The sequence below is a fragment of the Microchirus variegatus genome (genome assembly GCF_963457635.1).
Source record: "Microchirus variegatus genome assembly, chromosome: 2".
Classification (NCBI taxonomy): domain Eukaryota; kingdom Metazoa; phylum Chordata; class Actinopteri; order Pleuronectiformes; family Soleidae; genus Microchirus; species Microchirus variegatus.
Window position 1 is genome coordinate 5,128,629 of NC_139803.1, and position 18,810 is coordinate 5,147,438.

At 41.5% G+C, this 18,810-nt stretch overlaps 4 protein-coding genes across 5 annotated transcripts in view; 1 reads left to right on the forward strand and 3 right to left on the reverse strand.

Annotated features, from left to right (window-relative positions):
• Positions 1-444: 444 nt before the first annotated feature.
• cct8 (chaperonin containing TCP1, subunit 8 (theta)) lies at positions 445-6,011 on the reverse strand. 2 transcript variants are annotated; one of them, XM_083904198.1, is made up of 16 exons: positions 5,880-6,011; positions 4,672-4,762; positions 4,479-4,558; positions 4,234-4,383; positions 3,919-4,099; positions 3,777-3,838; positions 3,557-3,694; positions 3,238-3,416; positions 3,038-3,104; positions 2,861-2,948; positions 2,656-2,771; positions 2,497-2,568; positions 2,245-2,409; positions 2,027-2,146; positions 1,431-1,554; positions 445-741 (listed from the first exon to the last, which is right to left on the reverse strand). In XM_083904198.1, the coding sequence occupies exons 1-15, from the start codon at positions 5,937-5,939 to the stop codon at positions 1,447-1,449; spliced, it is 1,677 nt and encodes a 558-aa protein (XP_083760324.1). In that variant the 5' UTR covers positions 5,940-6,011; the 3' UTR covers positions 445-741; positions 1,431-1,446. The 2 variants fall into 2 exon arrangements, with proteins under 2 accessions (XP_083760324.1, XP_083760325.1); XM_083904199.1 differs by lacking the exon at positions 1,431-1,554.
• Positions 6,012-7,761: 1,750 nt separating this feature from the next.
• Positions 7,762-9,648, reverse strand: pimreg (PICALM interacting mitotic regulator; the record flags this gene model as incomplete). Its single annotated transcript, XM_083910442.1, has 4 exons — positions 7,762-7,915; positions 8,781-8,876; positions 8,971-9,272; positions 9,355-9,648. The coding sequence occupies 4 exons, from the start codon at positions 9,646-9,648 to the stop codon at positions 7,762-7,764; spliced, it is 846 nt and encodes a 281-aa protein (XP_083766568.1).
• Positions 9,649-12,329: 2,681 nt separating this feature from the next.
• tmigd1 (transmembrane and immunoglobulin domain containing 1) overlaps positions 12,330-18,810 on the reverse strand; it is an 8,060-nt gene continuing 1,579 nt past the window's right edge. The window contains exons 2-7 of the mRNA XM_083910708.1: positions 15,694-15,759; positions 14,347-14,441; positions 13,962-14,264; positions 12,727-13,014; positions 12,547-12,650; positions 12,330-12,468 (exon numbers count right to left, since the gene is read on the reverse strand). Coding sequence (XP_083766834.1) covers positions 12,445-12,468; positions 12,547-12,650; positions 12,727-13,014; positions 13,962-14,264; positions 14,347-14,441; positions 15,694-15,722 — 843 coding nt within the window. The 5' untranslated portion in view covers positions 15,723-15,759 and the 3' untranslated portion in view covers positions 12,330-12,444. The remainder of the gene's footprint in view (positions 12,469-12,546; positions 12,651-12,726; positions 13,015-13,961; positions 14,265-14,346; positions 14,442-15,693; positions 15,760-18,810) is intronic.
• The window catches only part of slc47a1 (solute carrier family 47 member 1), a gene marked incomplete at both ends in the record, with an annotated part of 9,184 nt that continues 8,981 nt past the window's right edge, over positions 18,608-18,810 (forward strand). Inside the window, one exon of the mRNA XM_083910443.1 lies at positions 18,608-18,810. This exon is cut by the window's right edge and continues 19 nt beyond it. Coding sequence (XP_083766569.1) covers positions 18,608-18,810 — 203 coding nt within the window.

Here is an 18,810-nt window from a genome sequence, read left to right on the forward strand (position 1 = left end):
GCTGCAACTATCGATAACTACAGCAACTGAATAATAGAATAATATACAAGGCCAAAATATCAACCTATATTAGATTTTAAACTTAATAAAAGTAATAATTTATAAAAAGGGTAATTTAGCACATAATCTACATCTTGATATACTGAACTGACTCTAAAATGTATATTTTATTACATTTATTTAGGGAAAAATCCATGTCAATTTATTTCGTTTTATAATATTGTGTTTTCAAGCTTTTAAAAGCAGTTAAAAATGAATAATGCTGCATCATACATTTCCAGTGGAGCTCATAATCTTCAGCTCACTTGACCTAATAATAAACCAGGACATGCATCATTTCTGAGGCACCAACATGTGACAGGAAATGCTTAGTTGTTCCTCCTAATGCAGGATGTTCTTTCTTGTACAAATCACAGTTTAGGTATAAACAAAGAGAATCCACAATGCAAACCAAACACATGACGGCGCAAGTGCCTTTTATTTGGGACCGGGAACAAAAAGCAAACGGGGCCATCCTTACATTTGACTTTCACATCATCATCATCCGTCGACCAGTGTGCGGTCGCACGTCTACAAAACAAACCAAAGTGATGAGCTTTAAATAAACAAAGTAGAAAAGGGCTTGTGAATGTATGTGGGAGGAGCGTTCAGGACGCAGCGGCGACTCCCTCAGTCGTCGTTGTCAAAATCTTTTTTGCCCTGTGGTGCTTTAGGTCCGCCTGCTGCTTTAGCCATGATGATCTGAAACCAGACGGAGGAAAAAGTCAGTCAGTGAAAAATTAAATAAATACGTATTATTTGGCTTCATAAACATCTCTGTATAAACCAAACCAACCCTCGTGCACTTTCATACTTTCTCTGTATCTTTAAGTGGAAAGAGGTGATTTAAACCTCAGCGGAGACCAAGAAAGACCATATGTGATCAAATATTCATGAGCACATACAGGGACGAGTCTGCAGTCAGAGAACGATGTGCAACGATGTGCAGCGCATACAATTCACTGAAAAATAACCCATAAAATGATATTTCCATAACAGCACATCAACTCCTTTGTACAAGGCTGTGCTGTTTTTAACAAGGGTCTAAAGCAGCTTATAATAAATGATAAAACATGTACATCAATAGCTCCCATTCGTCATGAAGTAACATGGCAGGATGATGACCAATGACAAAGAAAAATCATGCTTCCTCTGTGTTACAGCACTGCAAAGAGAAGTGTTAGTGAGTCCATGCAGCATGCTAACACACCACACTGTCTGCTCTGTGCGAGTTTAACAACAAACACCTGTGAGATTTATCTACAGTGAGTTTTGTGCCACACTCTTCTGTGTTAACGGTGAAAAAAAAACTTTCAGTGGTCTGTGAGAGATGATTAATCCACAACGTTGTGAGTTTAAAAACCGCAGCGCACGCACATTCCAGGACCTACTGAAAAACAGCACCCTCTAATGGTGAGTTTGAAACTTTTCAGGCTCTTCGTCCCAACTGTCCTTGTCCCAATCGCCTCTCTGTTTGGGAACCTTGGGTCCCCCTGCAGCTTTAGCCATGATGATCTGGATCATATATACAGTACGTACACACACGTTAACATGGACCATCAGGAGAAAATCATTCAGGAAAACTTCACCTGCAGAATAAAGTCAGGTTAGGACATTTTAAACTAGCTACAGAGCTGCTGGTTCGACGTCTCTGGGTTGAATTTGTTTTGATTTAAAAAGACGCGACCACGTAGATGATGCAAGATGGAAAAATACAGAAATACGACAAATAATTGACAAAAACTTAAGTGACACTATCGTTGTATGGAATAGCAGGAAGTATGGTATATGAATGATGTTCATGCGTGACGCTGTGAAGAACACATAACAGCTGCTAAAATATATGTATGTTTTCCATGTATTCAGATTCAGCGCCGTTTAGATGAAAATAAACATATGATGTTTGCAACGACCAAAAACACATAGAACTTGAAAGATTGGACTTATTTAAATCATCACTACGTCCATAAAGTGTTTGTTTACACACCTGGTCGACTCGGAGTATTGTGATGGCAGCATTGGAGGCCATTTTGATGCCCCAGTATTTCACCAGGAACGGCTCCAGGACGCCGGCTTCCAGCATGTCCTTCACAGCGGGGCCTTCTCCCTGCAGACGACATCACAGACGCGTCAGTCATCACACAGGCAAACCAACGACTCAGACTGTTTCAGCTCTGTAAGACTGCAGAATAAAGTCATACGCACCTCGATGTCAAAGCCCATGTTCTTGTTGCCCTCGTGATGAGCCGAGTACATCTTAGAGATGAGCTCGCTCCCCTTGACTCCAGAGTTCTCGGCCAGAGCTCGCGGCAGCGACTCGAAGGCTTCGGCAAACTTTTTAATGGCGTACTGTTCCAGGCCAGGGCAGGACTACACAGAGGAGGGAGGAAAACATGGTCATGACTCTGTAATCGAACCATCTGTGACGCAGTTAAGAGGCAAATAAAGGAGCGTTACCTCTCCATATGAAGTGATCTGTTTGGCCAGCTCTATCTCAGTGGCTCCAGCTCCAGGGACAAGTCGCTTGTCCTGGAAACAAATCACATAAAAACTGTAGGTTCTTCTGCTTCTTCTACACTGACTGACTGTGTATTAAACAACACACAAAGTTCTTACTCTGACAAGAACTTTGAAGGTGTTGACTCCATCATCTACAGCCCTCTCAATGTCATCCAGCAGGTTGTCAGTGGAGCCTCTGATCACAATTGTAGAGACGGCGCTGTCCTCCGTTTCTGTGAGAAACAACAACAATCAAACGATTCATTAACGTCCAGAAAACAAAATAATCAAGTAAACGATGAGGGGATAAGTTTAAATTTACCGTGTTTGAAGATGACCACCTGAGTGTCTCCTAACTCGCTCAGGTACACATTGTCACAGTGACCCATCTCCTCAGGAGTCGGAGCCGTCTGAGGAAACAACATTTAAAAACACCGTCACTTGACGATCACGTGATCGATTTAACCACGCGAGCTGAAGGAAAAAGAAGTGCACTTACCATCCTGGGCAGTGCTACAGCGCCCACCGTCTTACATAACCTCCTCAGGTCCCACTTACTGTGAAGCCTGGAGAGGATAAAGGAGGATATTAGGGAGAGGAGTAACAGTGAGGAAAGACTCAAACCCACAATCATGACAATAGATGATAGGCGGTCCTAGAAAGACATTTTTAAAAGGAGAAACTCTTTCTCTGTCTCACCTGACCACCATGAGGTTGTATTTGTTGGCGTAATGCAGCGCCATGTCAGCCACTTTCCCCCCGGTGACCACGATGTTGGCACCAGCATCCTTGATGGCCTTCACCTGAGCCTCCATCAAATCCTCCTCTCCCTTACTGAAGTCCATGAGCTCCTTGGCGTTGTTTATCAGCACTGTGCCCTGTGAGAGTGAGATGATCGCTGTTAGCATCAACAGCACACAATACTTAGGAAGGGAGTTTATGTCTCGTCTCCAGTCTTAAGGCGATGAAACAGACTTTTGTATTCCAGTTGTTCTGTGCATATTTAAATGTTTGTTACCTTGGTCTCCGTCACCATGCAGTCAAAGGGGCAGGAGAAGACTGCGATCTTTGCGTCTTTAACAGACGTCACGTCTCCCTCGGCCTCCTTCTTAAAAACCATTCCATGAAGCATGGAGGACGCAGTCACACCACAACCCTGACAAAAACACACACACAAACTTAGACACAATCACAGAGAGGTGGAAAGAAGAAGCATTTCAACGGATGACGCTGCTCACCAGAATCTTGCAGACTCGGACGTTGTCGACGTTGAAACTTCCAGACTCTGGGAAGATGGAAACTGCAGCACAAAAATCCAAAGTTAAAAGGGGGACATGAAACAAAGCAGTTGAGTTAAAGTCGCCTCGACGGCTCTCTCACCACAGGCCTCTGCGATGAGGTTGGCCAGGAAGTCTTCGTTGCCGTACTGTTTGCTCATGACCGCTGTGCGGATGCACGACATGGCCTCGTTGACATCGTGGAGGTTCTTGACTTCAGAGCAAACGCAGTCTGGCAGAATCTCCAGAGTCTTTTTACAAGCCTTCTCGTATCCTTCAATCACCTGTGACAAAGATGTTATTTATATTCAAGAAGAGGGTGGACTCACTCAGGCTAAGTTCATCCTGATCTAAGCATTATCTGGGTGTGCGAGTGCATCATTTAACACAATCACATAAACGTAGTACACATTCTTACCTCTGACACAGACAGTCCCATCCTCAGCAGCTCCTCGGCCAACTCCAGCAGAGCTCCAGCAAAGACCAGGACAAAGTTTGTGCCGTCTCCAACTTCCTCCTCTTGCATGTGGGACGCCATCACGATCATTTTGGCCGCTGGATGCTGCACCTATTCAAAAATAATGCACATTAAATAAAGCAGTCAATCAAACCAATCCAGGATTCAGTTGAGTTGTGCAAAAAAAAAATGTTAGTTGGCCTCACTTCAAGCTCTCTGAGGATTGTTGCTGCATCGTTGGTGACAAACAGCTTCTCCAGGTGGTTGATGACCATTTTGTTCATGCCTGACAGGGAGAAAAGCAACCGTCGAGTCATCATTGAGCTCACTGTCTCTCTGGCACAGATTTCCACAGCAGAACAGACCATAATATAGTGTGTGTTTTGCTGTAGTGCTTACCGTTGGGCCCATAGGCGGTGCGTGTGGTCTGAGAAAGTTCCTTACAGGCTCTGATGTTGCGGAACACGGCTTCTTCAAGCCCTGAAAAGTGCTGCAACACACGACACTTCAAATTAGGGCTGAAACAATGACTCGATTACAGAATTAAAACAAGCTTTCTGTTTTATCAGCTTCTTAAAGGTGCATTATGTAATAAATCTCAAATCCTCCTAATATGTCACAGACTCAGGAAAAATGTTCATATAACAAACTGAACGCACCAACAAAAACAGCACAGACAAAATATTTGCATTAAAAAACTATTTTGCAGACTGCAAATCATGTTTATGTTTTGAAATCATGTTTTGGCATCATTGCAGTCAGTAGAGTCTCAGCTGCCGAGCAACCACGGGTTGCCAGTTACGTCAGAAAACGAAACCTAAAAGACCTCTGTATTTTGAATTTGAATGCAGTAACCGTTCTTGCCCACATTCTTACATATGGCACGTTTAAATATGAATATTTTAATTTCATTATAATTTCCAACAATTATGATAGTAAAATTCTAGCCAATAATCAAAAAGCCAATAAAAGTTGTCGCTATACAAATGAAACAAAAACAATTTAATATGTTATATTGAAGATCTTCATGATATGTTTACTAGACAAAACAAAAACAATTAATAAACCGACAGACAACACAAATAAATAATAATCTATAATTCGAAATGAACATCCCAAAATAATGAGGAAGTGATGCACGATTATGTTCCGTAATTGCATTTATTGTCATTAAAAACTTATGGAAACCGAAAAAATCCTGAATTAATATGGAATAAATAAGCACAATTTAGATGTTTTAGAGGTAAAGATGTGATGGAGTCTGAGCTCGGCTGATTAGCATCAGCATCAATAGATGACACAGTGCGTAACACGGAGCTAAAAGCTAACGGGGTGTGACTGTGATTCACTCTTGTTTTCACTCCTCTTTTCACTCCTTTGTCACCGACACACACAACATTATTATTGATAGGCGACACAGTTAAAGGCAAAGGACTAGAGTTTGGGTCGAACCGGATCACCCAGCTCGTCTGTGAGCGGCCTGGCTGCTTCTAGAACTCTCCCACATGACTGCGGAGGAACGTGCTAATGCTAAGGTAGCACGCTGCCTCACACAATCACTCACTCCGAAGCTAACAAAGTGCTCCGGCGCGGCGGTGGACTCTCACCTTGGCGCCGTCCTTTAACATTTGGGCAAAGCCCGGAGCTCTGGGGACGTGAAGAGCCATTTTCCGATGTTTAGCAGCCCCTGGATGGTGGAGAAGGTTTAGCCGCGGCGTGCGTTCAGCTCTGGGTACAAAGCCGGAGAGAACGAGGAGGAGGAGGAGCTACTTCAGCGAGGAGTGGACGAGCGACGGCGAACAACGAGGGACAAACGTGAGCGACTCGCGTTTCCACCAGCGGTGACAGTGGAACACCACCAGAGGGCACTGTTGTCTTTCATTTTTAATGATTTTTAATGCTTTTTAAATTGCATTCCAATGTTTCATTAATTTCTGCTTGATTTTAAATTGTTTAATGTGTTGAATTGTTTTAATTTCTATAATTGATGTTTTAATTGGTTGAGTTTTAATTTCAAATGTATTTATTTGCCTGTAAAGCACTATGAATTGGCTTGTGTAAGAATGGCGCTATACAAATAAACTTGCATTGCCTTTTGTCCTCCTTTTTCCCCATATATTTGTAAAATGTTGGGTTTTTATGACACACACTTTTGCATCTTGCACCTGGCAAATACTCCACATTACCAAACACAAACTAACTAACCAAAACTAAGCATTTACAAAAAACAAAAAAAACAAACCCTAAACTAGTATAACCTTGATTCAAAACTAATAATTTAAGTGCCTTTTTTAAAAAATAATTTTAGTGATTTACCCAATAATTTTAGTTCATTTATCCAATGGTCAATGCTGGTGTTTTGATTTTTGAACAAAAACATTCCAAGTGAAACCAGAATACTAATGAACCTAACAAATTCCCAAGGAACATTTTATTTTTCCATTTTACAAGACACTGAATCGTTCACTCTGCAGTTCATTTGAAAAACAAAATAGTGTTTGTCACGTAAATCTTAATTTAAATTCACATCAGCGCAGAAAGACAGAGCACTGAGAGTATGAGTGATTTGTGGATTTTTTTGTTGGATTATATGTCGACTTTATCACTGGAAAACAATTGAGATCAAGGGCTGGATTACCGATCAGAATCACTACATTTAGATTTGACAGAATTGTCACCAAGTTTTCTGTGTGTGGAAAAGAATAACATATAAATATATACACATAAAGCAGCCTGAGACACCAAAGTATCACAGAAACAGCTCCGATAACAAAATGATGCAAAGACATTCGAGTTGATGGAGCTTAAAGATTTTAATGGGCACAACTTTTTTTCACATTTAAACACAATATCTCTCTTTGACAGAAGAGACTTTGCTTCATTTAAGGCCATTTGCTTTGACATTCACTACACTAATAACTCCCTAAATAAGGCTTCACAACAACATCATCGTCACTAATGAACCAGTACATCAGTACATCTCACATTCTACGATGATTAATGGACACGGTTGGTGTGTGAATTATCCACAGGACATTTAAAGTGTCAAGAAAAAGAAAATTCTCATTCAAATACTGGCTACGCTTTATATAAAAAAAGGTCTCCCTTCATAGAAAATGCACGTACTATTTGGTATAATCAAACGACACGTAAAAAAGAAACGTTAGTAACATTATTGCATACGTATAAAGTGAGTGAAAGACTTCTCTTTCCTTTGTCAGTAACTTTAGTGTTAGTTGTAATCTGCAGATACACGAGTATAAACACAAACTAAATATTAGTATTCTGAACATGTAACGAGACATTCGGCTGTCGCAGCTATAACGTGGACACACAGGACAGGACATTTGATCCACCGCTCGCTAACCTGAGACATGTAAACACGAGACCTACAGACTATAGACGCTACCAACTACACATCCCATGAATAAAAGAGGACGCACAGAGCCGTGGAACAGTCCAGTAGAGACACACACACACATATGCAGTTCAGTTGGGTTTGCACACCGTGTTCACGGCTGTGTGCGCCCAACCTCCGAGGGTGTTTGAGAGGTTTGTGGCTCGGTGTGTGAGGTTAGAGCGACTGAGTTTACCGCTGGGGTCCAACTTCCTCATCAACGCTCCTCCACAACGTTCTCCAGTTCTGCTTCTGCACATAGAGAAAGAAAGGGAGAGTCATGGAGACGCTGAAGAGTGAGGACAGGAGCGACCATGCAGCAACAGGCGTATGTTAAATCTGTAAGTGCGTTAGTGCCGTTTTAAAATAAACATGTGTGGTTTTCATAGGAAAAGGGCTGTGCTTTACAGAGGCTGTCATGGTTTTAAGGCACCAGACGACTGAACACATTTGACCTTCAATCACAAAATAACAAGCAAATGTTGACTTATCAGGACACTTTCTGAGATTTAGAATGTAGACGAGAGTGAGGAAAGAGGGAAGTGCGAGTCAGAGAAGAACATCCTGTACTGTAGGATCATGTGAGTTATAAAAAGCAACAGGAAAGAGATTTAAATCCACTTCATGCATCCAAGCGCAGGCAAACACTGAGTTTCATTGAGAGGATATATTTCCTTTTTCTGTTTGTATTTACCTTCTCACCTACTCCATAAGGGAATAATTGAAGCGCCTGTCGTAGAAGGAAAAACACAGCATCTCATTGTTGTTCACACAGCATCTCATTCTCTGGGAACACTGGGAGAAATGGCCACGACACAATAACTCCTCTCAAGCACATTTTTGTCATTTTCATCTGGCTCTGGTTCCCACACCCATATGCTTCCCACAGTCACCCCCCCTCCTCCAAATACCAGGAACACAGATCCAGCTTTTTTTTTTAAATAGAGGCGGGAAGAGGCCGAGTGTGAGGGGGAAGGGAAGGAAGTCAGCAGAGACACAAGCTGGGAGGAGGAGGAGGAGGAAGAGGGGGAAAGACTGTGCTTCCCTCTTTATCTCTTCTTCATAAAAGCAAACTGACCAAATACAGAAATTTCAAATGAAGATGCTCTACCTGTCATCTCTTCCAATCATGTCATCGAAGGCTCTGGACAGATATTTCAGTCTTCTGAGTCCACTGGACACAGACTCCAAGTCTTTGTCGAATTTGCTGTGAGCAGAGAAAACAAATAATAATCAGACTGGGGGAAAAAACAACAACTGTATGTATGTATGATGTATATTATGCAACATTTAGCACGTACTGCCTCTGGTTCTCGGTGTTGGGTGAGGCAAATGGACTTCGCAGTGCAGCCATTCGGACGAGCTGCCTCCTGCCTCCTCGTGTTTCCACGCCTCGCACTCCAGCCTCAGGAGTCTTCCTCCCTCGTGAACCTGGAGTACGGCCGGGCTTGGCAGCTGATCTGGGGGTACGTTTGGGGGTCACACGTCTGCCAGGAGTACATTTTGGAGTGCGAGAACTCGATGCACTTGGTCCGTCGCACATCTTAGCCGGGGTCGCCACCAAACACTCCTCCCGTGAAAACTCTTTGGTCCTCTGCATTCTCTGACAGAAGGAAGAAAAAGGTTTGGTCAAGCAGCTCCAAACGTCAGACGAGATAAATCCATAACAATCATAGAAAATCTACCTGGTAGACTTCAGTGACAGAGTTCCGGGCACTGCGTGTAAGTTTGCGCATGGCGCTGGGCTTTGGTTGCTGCTTCTCTGGTTCCTGAGTCAGATTCTCAGGCAGAGAGTTGGCCTGGACAGAACGCAGCGGCAGGCGCTTACGCAGAGACATGCGCAGGGAGTTCAGCGAGGACGAGGACCGGAGCTTAAGGAAGCGATCGGGGGCTTCTGGTGAACTCTCTGCGCCGTCAGACTCGTCCAGGACTGTGTGTGCACGCCACACTCCCACCACAACTCGACCCACTCCGTCCATCACTGAAGACGACATCCTACGACATGACAACATAGGAACAATTACACAGGAGTTTAAGTACAGCAAACACAATATCTGAGTCACTGATGACATTTTGATTGTCTCCTGTTTATATTATTAAAAAAAAAACATCACAGATCTGTTTGATGCCCCCTTTTAAACTTTTTGATGACAATGATCATTATGTACCACTTTTAAACAAAACACATGTGCATACTGAACATTGGGGAAAATACATTCTGCTAATTCTTTTTCCCTTTAGTGTTGAGTAAATACTTACAGTAACAGTGTGTCATCATTTGTTTACCGTGGTTTTGTTTAAAATTGGAGGGAATTGTTCAAATTCAGTTTTATAGTATAAAAGATAAATAATAGTTTAGATAATAATAACAGTTTCTAGGATATGTTTAGCTTTAGTTTATACTGTATTGTCTCATTCATTCACAGATTTTCTTCATTTAGTCAGTTGATGTTGAGCTTTCTTTCTTTTCACCAGTGTGTTATAAACCTATTTCGACTTGAATCAAATATTAAAACTTAGAGTTAAACGAGCAAACCCAGTGTATGTGATGTGTCTCTGATTTACAGTGTGAAAACAAAGGAAAATAAACATCTGTAACTCAACCGTCTCCATTAAATCACTGCCACTGATGAAATAACACATTTAACGCAGTATATTGATTTAAAAGCACAAATTAAGTTCCACTTTAATAAAGAAAAGGAATATGTGGAGGACAAAACGAGGACTGCCCTGCAGAGAGGACACCGTTAGTTTGTGTGTAGTAACCGCGTTAGCACGCTAACTTTAGCTCAATTAAATTAACGTGTATTACACGATAAAAGGACGAAATAAACGCGATTATCCGGGGTTTTTCTTCTTCTTAGAGCCGCTACTTTACCTGAAAGTTGTGTTATTTCCTCTGAACCGTGAGTTTCAGCTGCTGCTTTTCTTTTCTTTCTCTGTTTGAATTTGGCGGCGGACGATAATCCCACACACAAGCCACGCCCTTCACGTACAACACACTCACTGACGTAATGACGCTACGTCTCCACCGCACGCAGGTGACGTCACCATATTTGGGGTCTTCTTCTTCTTCTTCTTCTTCGTGTTTTACGGCGGATGGCATCCATCTACTAGCGCATTACCGCCCCCTTCTGCTCTGGAGCCATATTTCAGGTCAATTTGAACAACTGTTTTAGTTACGATGGAATATTTGGTCAGCACAAGTGAGTTAAAATACATACATTTATTTAACAAACAGTTTTCAAACATTGAAATAATCTTCTTGTATATTCTGTAAAAAATATTAAAGTATTAAAATGTATTTATTTGAGTAAAATGGGGAAAAGTACAGTGTTTATTTCAGTATTCAGGCATAAATGTTTATGTTGTGACAGGAAACCACCAATTTATAAAAAAGAGGACACTTTATTTTGAAATTATTTGTGTGTTTGTTTTCATTGTATTTTTGTTCTCTTCAGTCAGATAAACTGATTTTTTATCGATAAGCTGTGATAACACACACACACAAAAAATCACAATAAAGCTGATTATTTTCACTTTTGTTGTACATTTTATTGAAATACCTAATGTGAAATTAATAGTATGTTTTTTTAAAAAGATTTATACTTAAGGTCACAGATGAAGAAACACCAGTAAATATTTATACAAAATGAGAAAAAGCCAGAAGACAGAATGTTAATAATAATAACACAAGTTAATTAATATGGTCCAATATAAATAACGACACCTTTGTGTCATCAAATTAATATTTTAATTATATATTATTTTTCCTCTATTGTCACTCAAAAGACAATAATGCTCCGATCTTTCCTTTTACATATAATAATAAATAATAGATGGGGCAGAGATTGGTACAGTGTTCTTTATTGTCTTCACTGACACAGAGTAGATATTCCATATATCAGTTTAAATTAAATAAATATCTTTAAACTGCCTTTTGCTCTGTAAGTCAGCTGGGATTGACCCCTGTGACCTTTGTGACCCTCATGTGGAGGATAAAGTGGACGACAATGAGTGAAAATATTGCCTTTTATTCCTGAGAAGTCAGTGGTTCGTGAAGCAGCCAGCAGGTGTCACTGTAGAGCTGCGAGAGTCCACCTTTTTTGTTTAATTGTGAGGTGATGTGTGTCGTAAAGACATTAACAAAGAAATCCTTTCATTCGTCACATTGAACGAGTCACGGTGAACGTGCGACTTTGGACTAAATGGATTTCCTTCACAATAAAAGCCTCCATTCATTCCCTCACCTCCTGAAACAGACATTATTCTCATTAAACTGGTTTATGTGAACCTTGTAAATATGTCTTTATTGGTGGAGATCACAAAGTTCGAGACCTTGACTCTGTCCTTGTCCTTTTCCAGTCTCATTAAGAGTAAATGTATAACACCGTTTTAACGAGCCATCGCTTGTATCATTGAGTCATTGAGCTAAAGTTCAAGAGTTTGACATTAATTGACAGATGTTTTAACTGTGTTTTAGCTGAAGGCATCGACATGTGAACGAGGAAGCTTTTTAAGTTAAAGTTAAAGTGTCACTGGACGTAGATTTGAAAATATTGGCCTATTTGATGATATGTTACTTCACGGAGCAGTGATTACATGTTTTATACACATATCGCACCACATTTCGCCGTCAAACCATCACACAGAGAAATAAAATAAATAAAATCGCTCTCTCAAGTTCAGACTGAGACAAGAAAGCTGATAAAAAGGACACGTGGCGAGCATAAAGAGAGGCGCGACGTCTCAATGGAGAAGCAGGAGGAAACGACTTATTCACGACACGACTTGACGCACTGTCAAAGACATGAGAAAGAGACAGTTAGTGCGTTGCTCAAGAACACGGCAGATGTCCACGTCTTTTTTTTTTTTACCTTCAGGATTTTGCGCCAGCGGGAAACCACTGCGAGGATGGTGGTGAGACAGACCACCACCAGGCCTGCGATCAAGGGCATCAGTGGGAACTTCATGGTCCACTCTGTGAAGAGCAGGAACACAGAGGTCAGATGGTGGTTTCATCAGTGAGGCCTGTGCGTCGTGCCGTGTGAACCCACCTGTGACCGTCACGTGGAAGCTCTTGCTGTGTTCTCCGTACATGCCGGAGACCACGGTGCACCGGTACGTGCCCTCGTGCAGGCTCTTCTCCGCGGCCGTGACGGACAGCCGGCTGACGAAGCCGTCGCTGCTCCTGGTGAAGCGTCCCGCCGTGAGATCCACCTCGCTTCCGTTCAGCGTCCACAGCACAGAGGGGACGGCTGGATTGGCCCAGATGTCGCAGCGCAGGACCAGATCGGCCGTGTCCTCCACCTCAACCTCCTCTGAGCCCGAGAGCGTTGGAGGATCTGGACAGGAACGTGACAAAGAACATGTGTCTTATATATCTTGTATCTTCTTCTTTTCGGCTGCTTCCTGTTCTCTGTATCCTCCTCTCTCACACCAGCTATCTTCATGTCCTCTTTCACTACATCCATACATCTTCTCTTGGGTCTTCCCAAAGTCTTATATAATAATACCTTATATAAACACAGACTACTCCTAACTACTCGCATGTTTCTAATGAGCAAACCTGGACACATGTGAGTGAGAAGACATGGTCAGGATGGCCTGCTCTAGGTCAAACCAAGTATTATAACAGGGAAGAAATGTGACTAGCACTCATTTCAGTCAAGGTCCAGAAGATCTGAAGAACATCTGTGAACCTTGAGGCAGCAGAAGACCTCATTTAAACATTTAAAAAACACCTAAAAACAAAGTTATTAATATGGTTAAAAGTACAATACACTCTTAGAAATAAGGGTTCTTCTACCAGGGCTGAGGTTCTACCTGGAACCATTTCCTTCTTTTTCAAGGGTTCTTGGTAACACTAATGGTTCCAGTAAGAACCATTTTGATCCAGAGAACCCTTTAAAACCCCTTTCCTAAAAAAAAAGGGTTTTTCAAGGGTTCTTGGTAACACTAATGGTTCCAGTAAGAACCATTTTGATCCAGAGAACCCTTTAAAACCCCTTGTCTGAAAAAAAAGGGTTTTAAAAGGGTTCTTGGTAACACTAATGGTTCCAGTAAGAACCATTTTGATCCAGAGAACCCTTTAAAAACCCCTTGGGTTCTTGGTGGAACCCTCCAAAAGCGTTCCAGATGGAACCTTTATAAAAAGGTTTTACCTGGAGCCAAACAGGGTTGTCCTTTGAGGACAAGCCCAAGAACCTTATATGGTTCTACTAAGAGTGTGGTCAACATAACTGACGATATGACTGCACCGTGTCTTTAAAACCCTGCTCAGATCACTCACAGGTGACGTTGAGGACGACCGAGGCTCTGAATGTGTCGTTGCCGCTCAGGAAGCAGGTGAAGTTGGCGCCGTTGTCGTCTTGGATGACGGGCGTCACGCACACCCTGCTGCCGCCCTTCTTGTTCTCCTGGGTCAGACGGACCAGCTGATCGTTCCTCAGCCACACCAGCTCTTCCTCTTCCTCTTCCTCGGCCTCGCTCTCAGATCTATTTCCAGACAAACACAGCAGAGACACGACCTTCTCCAGCTCCGTCTGTATGACACCGTCACGGCTCACTGCCGGCTCAGACTGGATGGTCACGCCTGAAGAAGAACCACATCACAGATGTGTCAGTAAGAGGCGAGGGAGTGAGAAAACAATCCTGATAACATGAGGCGCTCTTACCTGACGTCTGCGCCGCACAGAGGAGAAGAAGAAGAAGAAGAGGGAAGAGAGGGAGTCTGAAAGTCAACTTCATCTTCATGTTGTCCTGAATAAATCTGGGAATAAAAAGCAAAGATCATCAGAGAGGAAACTCTCAACTTTATTTCTAGAGCAGATTCAAAAACAACAACAATGTTTACACAAGTAAAACAGTCAAATAGTGACTTCAGACTTCATAGCAGAATTCATTTCCACGAGTTACAAAGTTTAGATGCAGCTACAGAAAAAAACCCTGGGTTTTTTAGTCTGGATTTTTGTCTCATCTAAAATCAGAGGAAGTTCAGAGAAATCCGACGCTGCCAAACTGTGACGAGCTTTAAAAAACCAACAATAACATTCCTAGAAAGTAACAGGAAGCCAGCGGAGAGAGTGATGTGTGATGTGTGGTCTCTCGTGGCAGAATTTCTGCTCCAGCTGGAGTCTCTGGACAGAAGAGCGCTCTCAATCAACACACAAGGAATCACAATAATCCAGAGCAGATGTTTTCAGGCCATAAAAGATTCTTTGTGTGAGCTGAAGGAAACGCAGCCGAGATCAGAGCGGTCAGCAGTGACCACATGCAGCTCCAATTTCCTACAACTGAAATACATGTGATTGTTTCCCCAGCTTTGGCCTGTAGTTTTCTATCAAGGCATTTGTTTGTGCAGTTTAGAGTTGAGTTCACTTAGAAAACACGAGGACATTTAGGGACGACACAGACACACAGCACAGACTGAATATGACAAAACTGTGCAATAAAAACAGTTTTTTTTCTTTTTAGTTTTTGTTCATTATCAGAATGTTAAAAAGCTAAGTCTTTCTTTTTTAAAGCTGTAGCAGCAGCTCAGCAGCCAACAGGAATACACTTTAAACACATAAAGACTAGAATTATAAAGACAATAACGTCATGATGACAGCGATACATACCTGTGTTACAGTGTTTTATCCCCGGTGTTCTCTCTCTCTCTCTGTGTGTGTGTGTGTGTGACCTCAGCTCCTCTTATAAACCTTCACACTTTTATAACTTCCTTTCTCATCACTCTCAGCCAACGATTCCTGTCAACACCCATCGTCATATCTGCCCTCATCTCTCTCTGTGTCTTTATTACAGTGGAATGATGTGTTATTATTATTGTATTTATTATATTTATTGGTCAAAGCCGTAACAATGGCAATAAAGTCTCTGGTGTGTGCATGTGATATATTTAATGTGATGGTTAAAGGTTTGTTAAAGCCGACAGCGCTTTGACAAGTGTCTCACACTGGCTGCTGTGTGCTCATGTGCTGCAAACACTGCCCCCACCAGGTAAAACGCAGGCATTGACTCACCCAGGTGATGGAGGACAGTGGACGTTCATGTGATCATCTCAGTCTGCTCATGGAGACGCTTCTAACCTGAAAGAAAGACCTAAACGTGAGTCTGTGCACAGTAAACGATAAAAACACGCTAAAAACATGATTAACTGTCGATAAACACACGATAAACTCACAAACTCACGATAAACACACAATAAACTCACAATAAACACACGATAAACTCACGATAAACTCACGATAAACACACGATAAACACACAATAAACACACATTAAACTCACGATAAACTCACGATAAACACGTGATAAACACACGATAAACTCACGATAAACTCACGATAAACACACGATAAACACACAATAAACACACATTAAGCTCACGATAAACTCACGATAAACACGCGATAAACACACGATAAACTCACGATAAACACAAGATAAACTCACGATAAACACAAGATAAACTCACGATAAACACACCATAAACTCACAATAAACACACATTAAACTCATGATAAACTCACGATAAACACACGATAAACTCACGATAAACACAAGATAAACTCACGATAAACACAAGATAAACACGCGATAGACATACGATACACTTGCGATAAACTCACGATAAACACACATTAAACTCACGATAAACTCACGATAAACACACCATAAACTCACAATAAACACACATTAAACTCATGATAAACTCACGATAAACACACGATAAACTCACGATAAACTCACGATAAACTCACAAACTCACGATAAACACACGATAAACGCGCAATAAACTCACGATAAACTCACAAACTCACGATAAACACACAATAAACTCATGATAAACACAAGATAAACTCACGATAAACTCACGATAAACTCACGATAAACACAAGATAAACTCACGAACTCACGATAAACTCACAAACTCACGATAAACACACGATAAGCACGCGATAAACATGCGATAAACACGCGATAAACTTGCGATAAACATGCGTTAAACATGCGATAAACATGCGATAAACACGCGATAAACTTGCGATAAACTCACGATAAACTCAAGATAAACACGCGATAAACACATGATAAAAATAACGATAAACACAAGATAAACTCACAATAATCTCATGAAAAACACACAATAAACTCACGATAAACTCACGATAAACTCACAATAAACTCACAATAAACTCGCGATAAACTCACGATAAACTCACGATACACACAAGATAAACTCACGATAAACTCACGATAAACTCACGATACACACAAGATAAACTCACGATAAACACACATTAAACTCACAATAAACACACATTAAACTCATGATAAACACACTATAAACTCACGATAGACACACGATAAACACACATTAAACTCACGATAAACACACTATAAACTCACGATAGACACACGATAAACTCACGATAAACTCACGATAAACACACGATAAACTCACGATAGACACACGATAAACTCACGATAAACACGATAAACTCACGATAAACACACATTAAACTCACGACAAACTCACAAACTCACGATAAACACACTATAAACTCACGATAAACACACATTAAACTCACAATAAACTCGCAAACTCACGATAAACTCACGATAAACACGCGATAAACTCACGATAAACACACATTAACCTCACGATAAACACACTATAAACTCACGATAAACACACATTAAACTCACGATAAACACACTATAAACTCACGATAAACACACATTAAACTCACGATAAACTCACAAACTCACGATAAACTCACGATAAACACGCGATAAACTCACGAAAAACTCAAGAAAACTCACGATAAACTCACAAACTCATGATAAACACACATTAAACTCACGATAAACTCAGGATCTGCAGCTTTAATCACTGTGTGTGTGTGTTTCCTTCCTCTCTTGTGTCCTCTAGAGAAAACTGAATGACTGAATGATGTAAACAGATTTAAATCACTCACAGTTCATCTCAGTGCACGTGTGCAGCCCTGCTTTCAACTCATTATTTATTTAATCTATTCTTTATTAATCTAATCTATTCATGCATCAGATGTGTGTTTTAAACGCGTCGTCACCTGCTGCAGAAAAGTCTGATGTATGTTTGTATATATATATATATATAATGAATGAGTGTGTGTGAGTGAGTGTGAATGAGTGTGTGTGAGTGAGTGTAAATGAGTGTGTGTGAGTGAGTGTGAATGAGTGTGTGTGAGTGAGTGTGTGAATGAGTGTGTGTGTGTGTGTGTGTGTGTGTGTGTGTGTGTGTGTGTGTGAATGAGTGTGTGTGTGTGAGTGAGTGTGTCCATGCAGGGACAAAGTCACAGGTCAAAGTACAGGGAGATAAGATGCGGGGGCTTGAAGCCTAAAGCAACACACAACACACACAACACACACAACACAAACACTAACACAACACTAACACAACATCACATGCAAATAAAGTAAAATAATGCCATCAGAGCTTTGTGCACAGTGTGCAACTACACATTCTTCATCAGATTACTGCCGTGTCCTACACACACACACACACACACACACACACACACACTCATATACACACACTCTCTACAGTTGTGAGGACATATATTGTCATACAGCCCAACCCTGACCTGAACCTTATTCTAACAAAACCTTTAAACCAAACCTTTACCCTCAAAAAGTCCCTTAAAGTCTCTCCCTCCTCTTCCTCCTCTTCCTCCTCCTCTTCAAAGTGTGTTATTTAATCAATAACTATGACAAAGTGCATGTGTTTTCTGGACCTCTCTTATCCCTCACTCATTTATCCCCCACCCCCTCCCTCTCTCCTTCCTCACCTCCCTCCTTTGTAACTTCTTCTTTTTCTCTCTTTTTTTCTTGCCTTCACGCACACACACACACACACACACATACTGAGTTATTTCCCCTCGTGTTTGAATGGAGAAGCTGGGTTCACTCAGCACAGAGCCCGGTGCAGAGCCCGGTGCAGAGCCCGGTGCAGAGCCCGGTGCTGGTGCCAGGATGGCAGAGGCTGAAGAAGCTGAAGCTGAAGCTGAAGCGGCTGATTCAACACTGTCCCGCTGTGCATTAGTGAACCGCTGGATACCAACGGCCTACGGAGAGGAACTGTGCCAAGTGCT